General features: G+C 47.8%; 1 protein-coding gene across 2 annotated transcripts in view; it reads right to left on the reverse strand.

Moving 5' to 3' along the window:
* Positions 1-20,798, reverse strand: part of LRP8 (LDL receptor related protein 8) — a 304,738-nt gene that overhangs the window by 16,557 nt on the left and 267,383 nt on the right. For both annotated transcript variants that reach the window (XM_075936002.1, XM_075936001.1), the window contains 7 exons: positions 20,473-20,644; positions 14,007-14,234; positions 13,200-13,318; positions 10,632-10,771; positions 7,087-7,228; positions 5,771-5,923; positions 3,778-4,017 (listed from right to left, as the gene is read on the reverse strand). In XM_075936002.1, the coding sequence (XP_075792117.1) occupies positions 3,778-4,017; positions 5,771-5,923; positions 7,087-7,228; positions 10,632-10,771; positions 13,200-13,318; positions 14,007-14,234; positions 20,473-20,644 (1,194 nt within the window). The remainder of the gene's footprint in view (positions 1-3,777; positions 4,018-5,770; positions 5,924-7,086; positions 7,229-10,631; positions 10,772-13,199; positions 13,319-14,006; positions 14,235-20,472; positions 20,645-20,798) is intronic.

Raw genomic sequence — 20,798 nt, forward strand, 5'->3', positions numbered from 1 at the left:
AATACAAGAACGAGGGGCCACCAAATGAAACTAGTGGGCAGCAGGTTTAAAACAAATAAAAGAAAGTAGTTCTTCACACAGCACATAGTTAATCTATGGAACTCCTTGCCTGAAGAGGTTGTGAAGGCTAGGACTATAACAGGGTTTAAAAGAGAACTAGATAAATTCATGGAAGTTAGGTGCTTAATGTCTATTAGCCAGTATGGGTAAGGAATGGTGTCTCCAGCTTCTGTTTGTCAGAGGGTGGTGATAGATGGCAGAAGAGAGATCACTTGACCAGTACCTGTTTGATTCACTCCCTCAGGGGCACCTGGCATTGGCCACTGTCAACAGACAGGGTACTGGGCTGGATGGACCTTTGGTCTGACCCAGTATGGCCGTTCTTATGGTTCCAAGTTATCCATATAATAGAGCTGAACAAGCCTCATCTGTGGCTGTGACTACACCAAAGCATTCCATGTACAAAAGCAAATTTGAGCCTGGAGGGTTGCCTCAAAATGCAACCGAATGCCTTACATCAACACTCCAAAAATGTGAATGTCTTATGCTACAAAATGTGTGTTTTGCAATCTTAATGGGATTATCACTGAACTCAGAAATACAGGGTCTTTAGGCTGACAAATCAGGAATAATTAGACACACAATGTGTACTGACACACAATGCATGGAAAATAATATAAAATGTTTATCCTTTTAAATTAATCCCATTGGCAGGTAACTCTATTAAATAGCTATTTACCAGTTAATGAGATAGGACAATTATGGTACCTTGTTAGCAATATTTTAATAAACACTGAACCTAATTATTTTCACTTGGGGTTTGGAAGAAGTTGTACGTAGGCAACAATGATGAGAATGAATTTGGGAGATTGACTCTGTTTTCCAAAGAGTACTGCACAGTGCTTTGCAGCAAGTAGCCTGGGTCCTGTTTTACAGATGGGAATGGGACTGCATGATTAATTTCTGCACCTGCCTTTCAGATGCAATGGAAACCATGGCTCTGGCTTTGTGCAGGGTTCTGAAAAAACAGATCTTCTACATTATTGTTTTAAGGGGATCATGTACCAGTGAAAGGAGTTACGTTGGAGGTGGAACTCTTTCTCCCCATAGAATAGGAAGGTTATAGAAAGGCAGTTCAGCTTCCCTCCATTGCTCAGCCAATATGCCGCAACCCTGATCTACAGGTATCACCTCCACTTGTGAGATAGTTGTTTTCATGATTTATTCAATACTTAGGATCTGTATAGAATGCCACTAAGGAAGCCATGAATAGTCTTGCAGCACCTTAGAGACAAACAAAACATGTAGACAGTATCATGAGCTTCGTGGGCACAACCCACTTCTTCAGATGAAGAAGTGGGTTGTGCCTATGAAAGCTCATGATACCGTCTACATGTTTTGTTTGTCTCTAAGGGTATGTCTACACTACTCCCCTAGTTCGAACTAGGGGTAATGTAGTCATTCAGAGTTGCAAATGAAGCTCGGGATTTGAATATCCCGGGCTTCATTTGCGTGATGCTGGCCGGCGCCATTTTTAAATGCCGGCTAGTTCGGACCCCGTGCCGCGCGGCTACACGTGGCACGAACTAGCTAGTTCGGATTAGGCTTTCTATTCCGAACTAGCTGTACACCTCGTTCCACATACAGCTAGATCGGAATAGGAAGCCTAATCCGAACTAGCTAGTCCATGCCGTGTGTAGCTGCGCGGCACGGGGTCAGAACTACCCGGCATTTAAAAATGGCGCCGGCCGGCATCATGCAAATGAAGCCCGGTAAATTCAAATCCCGGGCTTTATTTGCAACTCCGAATGACTACATTATCCCCCTAGTTTGAACTAGGGGAGTAGTGTAGACATACCCTAAGGTGCTACTAGACTATTTGTGGTTTTTAAAGTTTTTCCAGTTACAGACTAACTTGGCTACCCCTCTGAAACTAAGGAAGCCAGTTAGTGCCCTCTGCTGGGGATACTGTTTGTGATGTGGACACCAATCCACTGAGATCAACAAATGGTCTGGTAGCACTTTACAGACTCTCAAAACATGTAGATGGTATCATGAGCTTTTGTGGCCACAGCCCACTTCTTCAGATGACGGTCATCTGAAGAAGTGGGCTGTGCCCACGAAAGCTCACGATACCATCTACATCAGTGTTTCCCGAACTATGGGCCGTGGTCTGGTACCGGGCCGCAGGAAAAAACTACCGGGGCTCAGAGTGGTTGCTGGGGTGTTCTGTGCTCCTGGAGTGCCCGTGTGGCGCCGGGTCCCCCAAGTCCTCTGCTGGCCTGGGCGGAGTCTGCAGCCAGATATTCCGGCTCCTAGCAGAGTCCTAGCTAGGGGAGGTGGGAGAGGAGGAGGAGGGGAGAGCCGGCCACCGGAAGCAGCACTGGATGGGGGAATCGGGGTGGGCTAGAGAGATTGGGGGGCTGGTGGAAGCAGGGCTGCTGGGGGGCGCAAGGTTGAGGACAGAGAGCTGTCCAGGGAAGATGGAGGTGGGGGGAAGAAGCGGCCGCCGGAAGAAGGGCTGGACGTGGGCAACGGGGCTGGCCAAGAGAGATTGGGAGGAGAAGCGGGGGAGAACTGGCTGCCCGGGAGGGAGTTGGGGGAAGTGGGGCTGGCCAGAGGCGGAGCAGGGGATAGGGGGGGAAGGAGGGAATCAATTTTCCTGTGGGGAGCGGCACTGACCCAGCCATATGTAGATCTCGGGGTGCTGCCCCCCTTCATCATCTCCCCCTCCACAAATTGCAAAGCACAAAGCACGAGTTAGTCCGGCCTGGGGATTCTATTGTCCCCCCACCCACCCACACCCTTGAGTAGCTGCGAAATGTCTGGCTGGTAGACACACTCATGCAGCCTGAGCACATTTACCAGCCAGGCAGTTGAAACTACAAACTGATACATCTAGTAATAATAAAACTTACCTAATGAGAAAATACCAGACATGTTATATGTCTGGTATTTTCTCAGTTTGTTTTTTATGTGTTTATATTTTTGGGCTACAAAAAACAGTACTTAAAAAAAACGGTTCCAACTAAAGTAAAAAGTTTGGGAAACCCTGGTCTCACCAGCTTTCTGTCTTACACTCCATTTATCCAATCCATATTCCTTAACTTGCTGGCAAGAATATTGTGGGTGACCCTATCAAAAGCTTTGCTAAAGCTGGCACAGGGGGCTTTGGGAGGACCAGAAACAACTTATTTGAATATTCATCCTTTGATTAATGAATATGCAAATATGCAAATGAACGTTGCCGGTCCTCCAAAAGTTTGTGAATGGATTTACATGGTCCCCGTGTCAAAAAGTTTGGGAACCCCTGATCTACATGTTTTGTTAGTCTGTAAAGTGCTACCAGACCATTTGCTGTTTTTTTTCTGTAACAGACTACCTTGGCTATCCCCTGAAGCTCATTTTAATGTAAAACTTTGTCAGAGCTATTTCAGAGCAAGTCTATATAAACTTTCAGAGCTTTGTGCTGAGCAAAAGAAATGCAACTTTTTTTAAGAAACTAGAACTTTACATGCTGAGAATGTTAGTCTGAATCACAGTGAATTGGATACTACAACTTGCAGCCAAAGAATTCTGAGAAACTTGATCACATTTCTACCATCATCATGAAGGAGTTGAGATGAAAAATCTGATTTTTTTTCTGCTCATATATGTATGACTGTGTTTGACATGCATACAGCACTTTTAGCCTGTCGGCTTTCCTATTAGCCCATAGATCTTTGTGATACCTGTACACCTGGCAGAAAGAAAGTAGTAGGAACCTGAATCTCTTACAGTGCTGGGACAAATTGCTGTTTCCAGTTGTCATTATCTTTGGGCGTATTAGGCTGGATGTGGTCGTGGGTAAGCCAACACCTGGGGTTGTGATGGAAAACTGTGATACAGCTCCTGTGCTCTCTCTACTGGCATTGCTGGTGTTGCTAGTTGTAGCTGCGATGATGGTGGAAATGACAGTACTGGTGATGGTGGATACTGGAGTTGAAACTGGTTCAGTTGTTGAGGCAGCTGGAAGATCTGAAAAGCAACCCCATATAGTTAAAACAAAACAACTCTGAAATCTGGTAAAACAAGTATGCACGGTGCTAGGCAGCATTCCTTTCCAGATTTGATAATGGTTAGAAAAGGATTCCAGTTTATATTTCTGATTTGGTATGTGCCCCATTACCTTGCTATACCTCTGTTTAGTCTCTAAGGATGCGTGTACACAGCACCCTAAACTTGAAATAATGTGCTATTTTGAGACATCCCTTAACTCTCATCGAATGAGGGTTACAGCGATGCCTAAATAGCGTGCCCGCTATTTCGAAAAATATTTTGAAATAACAGGTGAGTTTAAAAGATGCTGGGTAGCTATTTTGGGATACGTGCAAGATAAGAATAACATAATTTACAAAGTTCATGGTGGTGTAATGCTGTTTATTCATTAATATTTATGACATGATGTGGATGGAAACGGACAAAGAAATTCCAGGTCTTTATCACACTTTTTGGTTGTGGGCCCCCAAAATTCAGAACTTGCACCACATGGAAATATTAGGTAAAATTCACCTCTAGTAACTCCAATGAAAAGACTAGAGTTTACTAAAGATAAATGTGGCCTAGTATTTTCCTGAGCTTTACATCTCACTATATATTTAAAAAGTTTTTCCTTCTGGGTGACAGAATGACATCATCATGCTCTCACAATCTCTGGCTGCAAAAGTGAAAGTGGCCGGGGCGGGGGGGGGTTAGAGATTTGTGCATTTGTCTGCAAGTCCATTTGTTAAAGAACTCTTCTTAAACGGTAAGAGCTCAAACCACCACATTTGGTAGGCAGCTTCCTCTTCTGCTAACTTAAAGCAAAGTCAGTGTTTGTTTGTGCCAGGACAACCAGAAGTGCCAGAAAAGGGACTGTTTTCCATAACATGGAAAGAGAGGGGCTGTTCAGTGGGACGCAAAACAGAGTGGCCACTGGGGGCAGTGAGCCTGCAGAGGAGTGTGTCCATTCGGGGGTCAGTCATGCCACCAAGGGAGTAGGTAGCAGGGCCAAGGCTCCACCATCTTGCCTGCCAGCATACCAGGTAGGTAGCCCCTCTTATCCTAAACCCTTCCTCCCCTCTTCGCCCTTGAAGGGACATGTGCAAGAGAGGAAAGGGCCCTGGTGGATTGGATCCCCCTGCCCTGAGCTCCTCTTCACCCCTCTTCACTCCTCAACTCTCACTCTCACCTCCTGACCCCAGCCTCCTGCACTGCTCCCCCCCCATCCCCAAGGTACTGCTCTGACTCCAGAAGGACCTGGGCAACACTGGGTAAGTCTTCTAGTATATTTATAACGGAAAGAAAAAGACACTAGTTCTACAACATGCACCCACCATGCCGCATGGGATGGTGTTAATGAATGTTTTTATTGTCCAACTTCCCCACCATGATTTCAAAGCTCTCACATATTTAGCACCTGATCTGAAGCCCACTGAACTCAATGGGAGTCTTTCCACTCAGATCAAGGAGATTTGGTTCCCCTTCGTGCATTCAACTTTCCTGATTACTCTTTGCAAATAAACAAATTCTTAATAACCTTTAGACCACCAAAAAGCTATGTGTAAAAGGTCCCAAATATATAGACTATAGTAGCTAATGGTTCATGCAATGTTGTCAGAAAGCAAAACTGCACTGATGACATAAGTTGGTTTTGTGGGAGGCTAGGGTACAATGGGTGCGGCTTGAGGAGCCTGTGCCAAGCAACACCAGGCCACGAGAAAGGTCCCTGCATTAAGGTGGTTGCTTTTACCTTTGTAGCATTTCTTCACATCAGGGCCCAGCCACATGTTGTCAGGACAGGCACACGTATACTTGGGGGAATGGATAGAGATTTGGGGTGCGGGAAGACATAAGTATTCACAGCCTCCATTAGGTTGGGAGCTGAGCTCACAGGAATCTGGGGCTATTCAAGATAGGGAGAAAAACAAGCTTATTGTTTCAAACTTTGCTCTTTAGTAAAGAGATCCCTCCCCCATCCCGAATAAGATTCTATTCAAACACTCAAAACCCCTAGGTGTTTTCCATCTTCTAGAGCTCATCCATTTGTATGCAGAAAAGAAGCAATGGCTTAACCATTGAGCACTCCCACTTTCTTCTACTAACTATATGCAACAGTTTTGCTTCATTTTAGACGGTTACAGCAGGGGCTAGGGAGTCAGGACTAGGTTCCATTTTCTGTTATTCCACTGACTTTGAATAAGTCACTTAAGCCACTGTTTCTAAAGTGTCTTCTAATTTTGGCCATCCAACTCAAGATACTTAAAATCTTGCTTTTCAGTGAAGCTGAGGATTCACACTTCTAATACAGAGCTAGAGCTATTCAGCATTTCTGAACATCAGGCCCTAATCTCATACTGGACATATTATAAAAATTCCACTTCACCCTCTGCCTCATTTTAGTTGACTGCTTAATAACTTTTACTTCACAGGTGGTTTTAAAGCACAAATCATCAGATGAAAGCTTAAAATTGTCTAGTGGGGTTTCCTCTTTACTGCCCAGCACTATAGATCAAATGTTCTCAATTTACAATTACATGTTTTTTCTACCTGCTGGCTCCACACAGTAAATCTGGGATCTGAATGTCAAGTTAGTTGATCACCATTAGTAATAAAAACTCTTCAGCTAGAATTGTGTTAACCATTCTACAGCTGAGACAACCAGGAAAGCATCCAGCTACTCTCTTATTTGTGCAGCCTCTTTGGTGATAACACCAGTAAATAGATAGACTCACTGAGAAAAATGATTGCCCAGAATACAAAAGGGATGCATAGCTACTGAGTAAGAAGGTGCCATTTCATAGCTGTTGTCTCATAAAACCCACAATCTCAAAGCTATCTCCCAGCCCCTTTCTTCCCACTACCAAAACTTATCAAGTTACTGTTAACAGTTCTTCCCAATTCTACATGATACTGCCAAAAACTGTCACCTAAAATGAGCAACAGGTGAATAGGCTGTGCTGATCACTCTAAGACTAGACCTCCTTGATGACAACTGGGAGGCATTTTATTTACCAGCCCAAATGAATGACTAGTATTGGACTATGGGTGCACAAATGCATGCCTTACCTTTTGGCTGCTTTAGCTCATGAAAGACCACAATATCATGAGGGTTATTGAGATTCTCTGCTAAAATGGAGATATCCAGGCCATTCAATCTGTTCGCACTGAAGATTGCCTCATTCTCCAGGTCAGTCCAAAACACCTTATCCTGAAGAAAACACACAGGCATTTTGATTTGAGTAAATGCAAACCCCATCAGGTGTTTCATTCCGGTTTGCTGGTGGCTATTTGGGGCAAGGTTTCCTACATCAGAGCTTTGCACATTAATCAGATGCATGTTAAATGCATGCAAAATAAGCAGATGCTCTGGGCAGAGTATGCCACAACTTCCAAGTCAAGCCAGGCTCATTTGGTAATTTTGCAGTGTGTTCCTGGGCTGTCCTGACACCAGCTGGAGACAGTGGCATTCAGCACGTTGCAGAACAGCACACTAAACAATCTAGAGACAGCCTCTGAGCCTGAGATAATCTTGTCATTTTGTGGTGCTGCCACCATCACACCATGATGCTGGCTTGCCCACCTTTGACTTTGCAACACAAAGATGCAAGCATCTCAGTGTCAGTGCATGGTCACAGATCTGGAGAACAGCGTTTAAAGGTCCAAATGTGCTTCATTCCTTAGAGTACTTGTGGGGCTGTGTGGGAGCAGACCTGGATACAGAGTGGTCGTGCCTTTATGTTTAGTGAAAGAAGAGTTTTTGTATTTCTGTAACTCCCAGTGGCCATGGATTTTGAATAGGAGTTGAAGGAATTTGTTACAAATCTTAATGATCCCTGGTGAAAGTGCAAATGAATGATGATCTTCCTTCCCTTTCCAAAGATGTGACTTGGCAAAACCACTTCTATTTTTAAAGAATCTAACACTGCCACAATTGATAAACACTAAAGAGAGAGTATTCAAAAGACTCATTTCCCAATTTTTGTCTCCTTCTGCAATAGTATCTTGAGAAGCAAGGGGCACTTTGTAATGATTAATACAGAGTGAGAGAGACCAAAATACCACAAAATAACAGGACACAGTAGGTATGTGAGAAAACACGGTTACTTACCTTTCATAACTGTGTTCTTCAAGATGCGTTGCTCATGTCCATTCCATGTAGTTATGTGCACGCTACATGCATGCACGGTCGGAAAGTTTTTCCCTTAGCAGTACCCGTTGGGCAAGCAGGGTAGCCCCTTGGAGTGGTGCTGCTGTATCAGCTAATGTATACCCCTGCTGGCCCTCCACCCCGTCAGTTCCTTCTTACTGGACTACCCTGATGAAAGGGCGGCAGATGGGATTTGGAATGGACATGAGCAACACATCTCAAGGACCAACAGTTACGAAAGGTAAGTAACCATTTTTTCTTCAAGTGATTGCTCATGTCCAGACAATGCAGAAGGTGGTCAGTCTGCTCTGAGAAAAAGACCTGGACCCTCAAAAGACAGGTCCTGGATTGTGGTCTGGAGTTTGTGGGGAACCCTAGACACCTGTACTCACAAACTACAAAGAAGCACCAAGCCCGTGGCCATAGTATGGGCTGCAGCGTCTGCCGAGTCCAAACTGTTTGCAGGGCCACTCTAGAAACCACCCTTCTCTCCTCTGAGAGGGACCTGAACTCAGAGCTGGAGTCTTGAGGGACAAGCACCATGAACTTGTCCATGGCAGCCCAGGTGCTATAAGCATAGCACCTGAGAAGAACCAGTTGGTTCACTATGCAGCACTGCAGACCTTCAGAGGTGTAGGTCTTCCTACACAGGAGGTCCATCTTGTTTGCCTTCCTGTTTTGGGGGGTTAGGCCCAGCTGATTAACCGCCTGTACCACCAAAGACCGTGGGGGAGGATGAGAAAATAAATATTTATTGCCCTCCTGTGGCACAAACTAGCAGCTCTCCACCTTTTTAATCCGTTGGTGGGATGGAGGCCGGGATCTGCCAGAGGGTCTAAGTGATGTTAGTCACCATTTTGTTCAAGGGCAAGGCCACTCTGGTAGGGGTTAAAGATATCAACAGTCGGATCCGAGTCCTCCGACACCCGCTCCGCCTGCACCCCCAAACTCTGGGCCAGACATCTAAAGAAGTTCTGGTGTGACCATGAGTCCATAGAGAGCATTGATGATACTGGACCTTATCTGGGGAAGAGGAGGATGACCTTTTCAGGCCGCCTTCCCCTGGTCGTGGCTCTGAGAAGTGACCTAAGAAGCGGCCGATGAGGCCACCGTTGACAGCTCAGCCAGGGGCATCATGCTTTCCGCGGTGGCCCTTGGCGAAACCTGCCTCAGACATGAGCAATCACTCAAAGAAGAACTGAAGACTATTGAGATGGATTTAGTTGTAGAAAGGTGACCTGGCTGATACGTGAAAAAGTAACAATTGCGGCATTTTTTAATAAGATGAAATACATAGCTGTAAGGGGAGGATGGGTTCTTAGGAGTTTATTCAGAAGAGATTGTCTTATATCTTGAGAAAAGATTCAAATGAAGGAAGGGGGTATATCACATATTCTTAGTTAACAAACAATGTAGAAGGGATTCTGCAAATACTGCTGATGTAGTGCTTAATTCAAAGCACAGTCCCATTAAAATCGCCATGGTTATGCATGACAATAAGCACACCAGCATAGTACATGCTTGCAGCTGAAGCTCTTAATTTTGTGATGAGTTTGAATCCTTCATCTGACAGGACTGTGTACCAGAGTAGGGCCAACTCAGCTTGAAAGAGAAACATCTAGACTTGTTTAAATTGGGTAAGTAAATGACACGTTCCCTAAGGTCACATCCTGCCATTGGACAAGTAGACTGGCATTCTCAATTCTTCCCCTCTAACACCACTGCCAGCTCCCACAGGATTTGTGCAAATTTCTACCTGGGTGCACTGATGCGTGTTGCAGACTGTCAAGCAGTAACATACAAGACTGTGCAAACAATTAGCAGCCTGCCTGGCTGAGGAAGGAGCACATGCTGCATGGGCCTGGGAATACGCAAAGCACTGAACTCACAGGGGGGATGGACTGTTAGAAGAGTGCAGAGAAAACTGCAGGGTGAAATTCAAAGCCATTGGGAATGTGGCACATAATTCCCTGACGTACACCCCGGTGAGAAGATGCCCAGTGTCCAAAGAGCTTGATCCTAACAGGGTACTTAAGCACCTCCTGTGAAGCTCTCACAGTTTTATCTCACAGGAGATGCTCACTCAGCAGGATCAGGCTGTTGGTGAAAGGCTTATACAGTCATAGCAAACCGCCTGTGATTTGGCTATTACACAAGCAGTTAACATGACCAACCAAATTACGTCATTATCCCACTTCAGTTATGCAGGCGGCACCAGGTTAGGCAGGGTGCTCTGCGAAAGTAATGCATTACGTACCAGCATTTGGCTGACGACAACTGGTGGTGAAGGGAGACTCCTTGCTGAACTCACACTGGACTAGAGGCTTTTTCCAGCTGCTGACACATCCCATGAACTTTCTGTGCCATGTACAGAGGCACAACTTTCAATCCAAAGGGGTGTAAAAAGAGATCCCATGGGGTCCTGTACTCCCCAGCCAGCTCTGCACCCATCCCTCTCTCTTACCTCAAACACTGCTAGTCCAAAAGGATGGCTCAGGTCATCAGCAGAAGAGATGAGAACTTTCCTATTGCTGCCGTTGAAGTCAATGCTTGACAGTAAGTGCAGCTTGGAGTCTACCCAGTAGAGACGCTGATTCAGCAAGTCTGAGACAGGAAACATGATGAGGCAGAATTACTGTCCATGCAACAACAGCACTTTTTGCTATTACTCAGTATTTTTCCTGTTGGAAGCGTCTACTTGTCCTGGGGCTGCTGAGCCCTTTTGATTTATTATTGTGGTTGTAACTTTGGTCTCTGCCCAGAGACACTGAACCAGGCGCACATAACTAATACGCTGTTCTGTGTGTGTAAGAGATGCTAGATTGGCTGCCGGGATAATGAAGCAGTCCCCTCTCTGATCAAACAGAGCAGGCCAGGGTCCTTGCTGGCTTCCCAGCTCCACCTCAGCAATGCGCCTCAACTCTGGGCTCATCTTCACATACAGTGCTGGAGTGGCCACTCTGGCACGTTAGTGAAGATGAAGCTACACCGGGGTGGGCAAACTATGGCCCACAGGCCGCACCTGGCCCATCACACTTTTTAATTTGGCCCTCAGACTCTTGCCATTGAGCAGGGCTGAAGCCTTGCCTTGCTCCAAGCACGCAACAGCTCTGTGTGGGTCCTGGAAGCAGGGTCTTCATGCTGCCCCCGCCCCAAGTGCCAGCTCTGCAGCTCCCATTGGTCGAGAACCATGGCCTATGGGAGCTGCAGAGGTGGTGCCTGGAGAAGGGGCAGTGCGCAGAGCCATGCGACCCTGCCTCTGTATAAGAGCCAGAGAGGGGATGGACCACTGCTTGCAGGAGCCACTTAAGGTGGCAGTGCCAGCCCTGCATCCAAGACTTCCTGCATTCCAACTCCCTTCCCTGATCACCCTCCTTCCCTTCAATCCCAGTCAAGCACAGCTTCCTGCACCCCAAACTCCTTATCCCCACCCCAGAGTCTGCACCCCTAGCTGGAGCTTCACCCTGCCCATGGTGCTCCAACCCCGTCTGAGCCCTGATCCTGCTCCCCAAACCCTTCCATCCCAGCCCAGAGCACTCTCCTGTACCCCACTCCCCTCATCCTCAACCCAACCCCAGAGCCTGTCTCCTCAGCTAAAGCTATTGCCCCCCCATACATCCCAATCCCATATCACAGGCCCTCAGAACCCCTTGACCCTAGGCTGGAGCATCCTCCTGCACCCTGATCTCCTCACTTCTGGCCACACCCCAGAGCCCACTGCCCCAGGGCTTCCCACAAGCCAGATTTGCTCTTTTGGGGTTCAAGGGGTTAGTGGATTTTTCTGAGCCCCCCTAGGCTCTGGGATGAGGCCAAAAATGAGGGGCTCAGTGTGCAGAAGGGGGCTGCCAGGGAGTGGGATAGGGATGGGGGTGCAGGAGCGGATGAGGGACCTGGGTGGGAGAAGTAGGGTGAAGGAGGGAGTGAGGGTGTGACTGAGGCCATGATTCCGGCCAATGGGAGCAGTGGGGGAAGTCTCCAGGCAGTGCATCTGTGCGTTGCTGTTCCCCCAGCTTGGGGGAGTGGAAACAGCAGTGCACAGAGCCACTTGCTTCCCCTGCAAGCCAGATCCCACAGCAATGCTCGGGGCTTTCTCCCCCCGCCACAGGAAGCGGGTGCTGGTGTCCACCCTCCAGCCTTGAGCCACAGCCCACCTGCAAAGTGGCTGTGGACCACTACTGGTCCATGGACTGCAGCTGGAGAACCACTGGTCTAGTGGTTCGTATTTTCCATCACGTTCATGTCAGATTCTCGATTGCAATACTGACCAGGGCTATGCACAGTGTTGATCCAATGTATTACTGATTCGTTTATGGCCAGACTGCCAACTGCTCTGCAAGTTCACAAGAAGCTTCCTCTCCTTGTGCAGAAGCAGAGCACAATTTCAGTCCCTCCTTGTGCCACCAGGATGCAAGACACCAGAGACAAAGGAAGGACATGGCGCTGTCCCTGTACCACCACCTGGACTGGTAGGCAGGGGCAGTGTGCTGGTAGCAGTCAGACATTCCCCTTTCATGCCAGGAAGCTCCATAAGGAATTCTGTTTCCATGGGATTCCCATGGATGGGTACAGCTCTGCACCATCTCCAGTGCATGGCTGTATCTTACAGTCCCATGTAAGCCCTTAAGCATCACAGCACAATTATATGGCACTTTTATAAACGAGGAGTCAGTCACCTCCCTCGCCGAAGACCAGCCATCTAAGCTTGGGATCCTGTCGGCTTTCAGTGACTAGCACAGGGCTTGCTACTGTGATTACACTACTTATCGTCACAAGCTGTCAGCTAGTCAGTGAGCGTTGCCAGGACTGCGCCTTACAAGGAACAAGATAAAATGTGGGTCAACAGTTCAATTAAAGGAGGATAGGAAGGGCAGGAGACGCAACTTACTGATAACCTGACTCAGTGAAACCAGACATCACGCTACACCATGAGCCTCTGTATTAGAGGGGACTGTTGCTTGCGCGCTTGATGCTCATTACAACAAAGCAGCCTGGATTTTCAATGATTTGAGCTATCACTGAGCCAGCGACTTACCTAGGGTGATGCCATTAGGCCACTCGATATTGTCTGTAACCAGCACTCGCCGATCCATACCGTTCAGGCCAGATTTTTCAATTTTTGCTTTGTCTCCCCAGTCAGACCAGTACATGTACCTGGAAGAGCCACAGAAAGGACAAGTCACTAACTCATCCTAAATGCAGAGGTGCCCCTATTCCAAGATACCTGTGTACACTTTGAGTAGGGTGTTGTAAATCCAGAAGTGGGGTACTCTTTTGCACGTGTTAGGCCTTTGCTATTCTAATCCATTTTAACATCTCTGCAATGGAGCCGATGGGTTCCTACTATATGTTCTAACCTACAGCGTACTGTACTGCAGCACTATATTATACCAGGGCTTAAAAACATTTTTTTGTGCATGTGAAATAGCTCTTGGGATTTCTGCTGGCTCTTTGGCCTACGTCCAGCACTAAAAACATGCTCTTTCAGCTAACATGCGACAAATTACCTCCATTTTTCACACAAATCACACCCTGGTTTAAACTGGACCAGCACATCCCCAGTTGACACAAACAGTGCAAAAGAATTTGAGACATAATTTCAAAGCTGCTTGTAAATTATGTCCCGAGAACTTGATGCTGCAAAGATTTACACATGTGTTTTAACTTTCAGCATGTCAGCAGTCCCCCTGAGTTAAATGGAATTATTCACATGCTTAATGTTAAGTAGATTTGTACGTATTAGCAGGACGGGGGCCAGAGGCTGAGAACATGTGAGGAGTGAAAGCAAGACTGGAATGTGCCAGCTTGAAAGCATGATGCAGAACTCCATCTTCACACCTACCCCCGGGTTGGATCCACTGCTATGGCCCTGGGCTCACTTAGGTCAGTGCTGAAGAGTGTCGTTCTCCTGCTTCCATCAGCGGTAGCCACAGAGATGGTCTTGTTTCCTGAATCTGTCCAGTAGATGTTCTTGTGAACCCAGTCCATTGCCAGGCCTTCGGGGGAGTTCAGCTGACTGTCTATCAAAATCACCTGCTCGGCAGTGTCACTGGCTTTGTCTATGTAGGCACTGCAAAGACAGGAATCATCACTGAAGCCATTCACATGCAATAAGGGCCAGTACAGACATGCAGGTGGAAAAGCTGCAGCCTTACATGAAGGAGGAAATGACTTCCAAAGAGATGAACTCTGAGCAACCTACTGACATAGGACACCAACACAGAATGATCTCAGACTTCCTCACTGTTGTAACCTTTCATCTTTCATATTCTCTCCCCTCCCTTTTACTTATGGTTACCCCCTTCTTCTGTCATAGCCATGTGGATTGTGAGCACTTCAGTTTGTTTTAAAGCTCTGTGCACACTTTGTGTCTGACAGGAAGGCCTTTAAGCATGTGACTTTAACAGGCCTTAAGCACATGCTAAAAGTTAAGAGCATGCTTACATGAACTGATGATTAGGGATGAACTTTAGCACATGCTAAAAGATAAACACACACTCGTGTGATGCTGAGTTAGGGCCCATGTGTTTTCCATCAACAAGCAGCTTAGCAAAAGGACTCAGTTATGAGAGCTGGGGGAGAGGGTTAGACACTGTTAGTCAATTGACCTATTAGTCAATTCTGCCAGGGTACATTAATATCAGTGGCAACCGGTGTTCTATGTAAGCCGTACGCTTGAGTGGCCACCCAAAAAAGATTAAGGTCCTGCCCACCTGATTAGTAGAGCACCCCCAGCTGCCTACAATCAGCCCCCACAGTTACAACAGGAAACAGTATTCTAACATCCTGTCCCAAACTGTTGAGAATGAGAGTGAAAGCACGCTGCTAAATGTGGCTACACTGCAGCAGTGAGCAAACATATCCACATGTGCAGGGTTCAGAAAATGCTTTAGGAGACTGCCGAATGAAAGGCTCCTGGTACGAGTTGACATTTTCTGCACTCCAATGTCTCCCTCAGCTCTTGACAGCCGGGCTGCTTTGCTCACTCTTGCAGCTCATAGAGGCAGAGCAGTGTTTTGGTGCCGCCACTCTGGCCGTGCCCATTCTACTCCTGCTTACGGCCAGATTCTCTGCCTTGTGCAGAGAGCAGTTTCAGAGATCCTGCCTTCTCATTGCTTTTACTACTCCTTTGGGGCAGCGCTGTTCTCCCGTATTAGCCCCTGCTTTCCCCGGACGGTGGAATACATCCAGCACCTTTGCTGCGATGCCTCTCTGCTGGCTCCTCTGCACCTTTTACATATTCCTGGGTAGACTAAAAACCACCAACTCCAAATAGTGCCCCTCTGAGACTGCCGTCCTGGGCTCAGCAGATGTTGAGTTGTGCCTAGCCTGCTTCCAAACATTTGTCCCTAACTCTGTGAGGTCCCGAGGCAACGAATCAGACAGGCAGGTGGGATCCCCTACCCACGTGATCACTGTGACTCTAATGTGGGAAAACCGGAGTAGGAGTCTCTGGGCAGAGAGGGATGAGGAGGATCCTAATCAGCTGACGCAAGAGATAAGTTTCAAGGGGCCTCTAGAGAACAAAGAAGGGAGACTTGCTGGGTCACTAATCCACTTCCAAGTCTGAAAATGGGTGCTGAGGGGGGCCTGTGATTGGGGTCACACACAGGACCGACACCCTGGGAGATGAGAGATGGCTTGAACACACTGGGAACACACAGGCGAGGCAGGTAAGGACACTAAGCTTGCCTCAGCCAGGTGAATACTATAAAGATGGTTCCAGGGGCATGCTGGACCCATCCTTCTCTGAAGTGTTCTGGGACCTCTCAGCCCTGCTAGTACCCTAAGAGTTTTTTGCCTCCTCAGTACTGAGTCAAGAGATTGAGGCATACTTAGTGGGAGATCGGGGCCTTTTGGGAGGCAGCTCCTTGTGATGGGAGACCGAGTTTCTCTTCTTCTGAGTCCTCCTTCAGACTTCAGACCTCGAAAGTCTTCACCTTCCTAGGAGAGACCTCAGCCAAGGTCAGAGGGATATAACATCTGTCTAAAGACAGATATATGGGAGTTTTCTGACCTGACTCAGAAGCAGGTTGAAGGGACTTCTCCATCACCAGAGGCTTCAATTTGGTCTCCTGATTTTTCCATGCTCTGAATTTGACAGGCAGGTAAAGGAGTTACACTTTTGGGAGAAATGGACTCTTTCAAGCCATGGATCCATTTAGAGTGGCCACTGCTGACTGAGACAACCTTCCAATAAGAGAGGCAGCATTTGAAACCTGCCATGCCCAGCCAGGCCAAATAAGCTCCTCAGAAAAAGAGGAGGAAAAATGGAGAGGGAAAATCCCCCAAATCTCTCATGATTAACTAATTATCCTAACCTCAACCAGAACTAATGAGAAACACTAACGTAACTATAGAACAACTGCAAAACACGCCGAGGCATGCACATGCAGATATGCTAGATCTCCATCTCAAGAGGAGGTGGTAAAGAAGGATTTTGGGGCAGTTTGCTCATGCAGCCCTACTTCCTGGGAGAGCAGCACATGGCTGCACAGAGCGCATGCACAGGCTGAATGCACACTGCTAACAGAAAATCTTTCATCAAGCACTTCAGAGGCACATGCACACCTGAAGTGCAGCATTCAGAGACACTAATACTTTAGAAGAACTAAACCTTCTAAAGAGACTCCTGAAACCCCAGAGAGACAAGTGAATTAAACTGTTTTAAGCAGAAACCTGCCTTGTGCAGCAAGTGACTGTGGGACATCTCTTCCCCAAGAGAAAAATCAGGGAAAGACAAGGAAATCGGGGTATAAGAAAAGGGAAGAGGCAATGAAGTGGAAATCATGTGCTCAGTGAGTATGAGTTAGAAAGAGTCTCTCTTGCCAGTCCTTTTCCTATTGGATGCAGAACAAGCCAAGCCAGTTTGCAGCAGTGACGTGAAATCACACCACCATCAAATCTGGTCAGAGGGCAGGTAGCAGTGATGCATCTGTCTCTGGGCACAGCCATGCGGCAGAGCCTTTCATTGACCCTACATGTGACGGCTGGCTGCACACTGACCCTGGCCTCTTCAAAATCAGTCCAGAAGGGACCGCTAAGCAGCCTGGCAAATCAAAGCTGGGTACACACACAGCGGGGGAAGTGATGAGAGTGGTCCCTGATGCTGGCTGCAAACCATTCCTCATGCCACACGTTCCGCAAAGACATCTTGGCAGGGCATGGAACAGCCAGTGGGTGCCTTTATGGCAAGTATGCTCTCTGGATGAACCAAGACTCCTGTGTGTGTGGCTCCTGTTTGCCCTGATCTTCTGAAACATGTTGTAGCGTCCTGTCATACGGCAGACACTCACCACCACGGTGCCTCCTGCCGGTACCACTGGGAATTAGCTTGGAAGCAAGGCGCCTCCCTCTGGTGGCTGTCTTTCTGTGTCCTCACGTCACACTCTGGCTCGGACCCACATCACTCTTACACTGCGGGAGCCTCTTCAGGACACTGCCCTCTGGCCCATAATTATTTACTATCCCACTCATTTATTGTATCTCGGATTAATTATGGATCACTGCCACATTCTGTGGGGAACTGTAGAGTTCACCACCGTCTCTTGCATGAGCCATATTAAATATCAGTGCAGATAACTTTTCTGTTTAAAGTAGTGACAACAGCTAATAGGTGATTAGGACACAAAAGCTCATTGTGAAGAAGATCTAAGGCTGGTGGAGAAGCTAACACGAACAGAAGTAAAAGAGACAAACGTCCTGCTGCTTAGACAGAGAACAAACCCTTGATGTAGCCAGGGGAAGGGCATAAGCACTGATCTGAGGACCTAAACTTTGGAGGTATTCACTGCCAGTGTGCTTCAGAAGTAGCAGTGTGTGTTAAGTAATTTTCTGTGTATGAAAGTGTAACCCTAACCCATCCCAGCTACACGTTTTCTAGACAGTCAGACTTCCAGAGTGAAAGCAGCCAGTGTCCATTCCAATAAACTTCCTATTTTCACTGCCCTCGAGTGCTCACAGGGCTACTTACACACTTGGCTCGCCACTACATTACCTCATCACAGCTTGGGCAAATTTCCCTACCACTGGAATCTGAGCTACTGCAGCCTATAGACTCCCTGTAGCTCTGCTACTTACTGAACCTAGTAAACCCCCCTCTGATCATTAGCTGAAAACCAGCACAAATCACCACAGATGCTGCAATAGGGTACAATACCAATGCAAATCAGAGTGCACCAGAGGGAGGTTGGGTGCATAAATTAAATGCAGCTGCACTTTTTGATTAAACACACTACTAGCAAACGAATCTGGATGCTGTATTCCAGTGACATGCAGACTCATGGTTTTGGCAGGTGCCTGTTATATACAATGGGGTCAGGTGCAGAAATACCTCGGGAGAGGGAGAGAGTGGAAGAAAACAGGGCCTAGCTTAAGGCACTGGACCAGAGTCTAGGAGACATGACTCTGTGGATCTGCCACAAACATCCAGTGCAAGGTTGGGCAGGTCCCTTGGGGCAGTATTCACAGTGGAGACATAAGCGTTGCAATGCTGAAAGTTGCAGCACCTGGCTTTTCGGTGCCTGGCTGCTTAGGGGAATTCACAACCTCAAGGTAGGCGCCCACTCAGGCTCCACATACAATGTACAAGGAGAGTCAGGCACCTTTGAATGGGATTCACAAAAACCAGCCAGCTGAGTGGGGAGCTGTCTAAACCAGCCATAGAAAATACTGTGGAAAAGGGGCATGGCCTAAGCCCTGCCCTGTAAACAGAGTTACCTGCCTAACTTCAGGCCTCCCTCTGCTCACAGCACAGCTGTAAACCCTCTCCTGCAGGCCCAAGCACCTAACTCTGGGAGAAACACTTGAAATATTCACTGGAGCAGGGTCTGGAACCTGGGTCTGCCAGGAAGTGTCCTAATCACTCAACTACACAGTCCGGTTACTGGTTTAGCATTTCATACACAATGGAGCAGCTTCGGCAGGTGTCTGCTAGAATCACAAAAATTGTCCTTGTCATCCCAGATCAGGTATTGCACATGCAGGTCATGTGCCTATGCATTTTGGTAGGTCCACTGAACACCTGGGCCATCATGTGTAACCAAATAAAAAGACCCAGAGGGGCTAGCGGTGTTTAAAAACAGCGTGTAGTCCCGTGGTACCTTAGGGCTTGTCTACACTATGGAGCAGATTGACGCTGCCGCAGTCGATCTTCCGGGGTTCGAATTACCAGCAGGACCATGAATGTTGCTGAATGAGAGTGCCTCGGAGCAGGAGGGCCAGCTGCTGAGATCCCTACACACGGCAAGGCTGGTGGTAGCGGGGCAAGGGCTTCAGCAGCCTGGAAGCGGGAGCAGGGCCATGGTAGTGGGGCAGAGGCAGCTTGGAAGCAGGAGCAGGGCCAGGGTAGTGGGGCAGAGGCAGCCCGGCAACCCAGCTGGGGGCCACGCAGCCTGTGCGTGCCAGCCCATCAGCGGGGTTGTGCTGCAGTAGCCCAAGAGGGGCTGGGTGCTGGCCAGCAGTGGGGACAGCAGCCTGGTAGGCAGTAAGGCTGCAGCAGTGAAAGCCCGTCTATGACCGTGGCAGCAGAGCCAGAGCCGTGGCCACACCCACTGAAGCTGTGGCAGGTCAGCAGCCCAATGAGGGCTGCATGCTGGCCAGCGGCGGGGCCAGAGCTGTGTGCTGCCATGCTGGCAGTGCAGCTGGAGCAGCAGCTACAGCAACAGGGCCAAGGCACCTGTATTGCCCGTCTGGCAATGGGGCCGAAGGAGCTGGTAGCGGGGAGGGGCAGCAGGCTGAGGGGGCTGGTGGCAGGGCTCCTTCCCTGGTCCGGCAAATTCCCTCATCTGGGACCACTCAGGTCCTGAGGGTGCTGGACCAGTGAGGTCCATCCTGCCGTGAGTTTAGCCAAGACCTGCTAATTTGAACTGAGAGGGAACTCCCATCGGCATCAGTAGTTATGTTCCTACAAGAAGAAAGGGAAGTTGACAGGAGCGTGTGCTCCCACTGACCCCCCCGCTTGTGTGGACAGCGTCAAAAAGCGATTTAAAATCCTCTGACTCCAGTTATGTAACTAACGTTGATGGAGTTGCGCATCGTAAGTCGACTTTCCCCTTTAGTGTAGACCTGGTCTTAGAGACTAACAAATATTTAGGTTTACGAGCTTTGGTGGGTAAAACCCACTTCCTCAGATGAGTAGTAAATAAAAAGAGACACTCTGTGGTCCTATGGACAGATGTTACTCACTATGCCAGCGTTCAATAGAATGGGTGCATCCTTACAGAGCATCATTACTATTACTAGTATAAAAGGAACCATACTATGAACCATACTATACTATGAACCTCACACCTGCCCTGGCCCATTACCTGTAGATCTTTCTGTAGAACAAATCACACCAGTATATTCTGTTTGTTGCCACCTCCACATCCAAAGCCACCACATTCTTCAGCATGGGGATGAGCCGAGAGTAGTCCTTTTTCACCAGATCTATCTTACGTACCTCATGGCGGTTGGTGAAGATCAGATATGGACTCTTGCCTGTCACAGAAAACAAACAGGCCTGGCTGTAATTTCACCAGCTGACTCGACAGCAGACGTCTAAGTGCCACGTCCCGCGCTCACTGTGCATGGCGGGACACAGAGTGATCTCACTGAAGCCAATGCAATCGTGCTGCCTAATTATTTGCAGTTC

The sequence above is a fragment of the Pelodiscus sinensis genome, chromosome 9 (assembly GCF_049634645.1).
Source record: "Pelodiscus sinensis isolate JC-2024 chromosome 9, ASM4963464v1, whole genome shotgun sequence".
Lineage (NCBI taxonomy): Eukaryota > Metazoa > Chordata > Testudines > Trionychidae > Pelodiscus > Pelodiscus sinensis.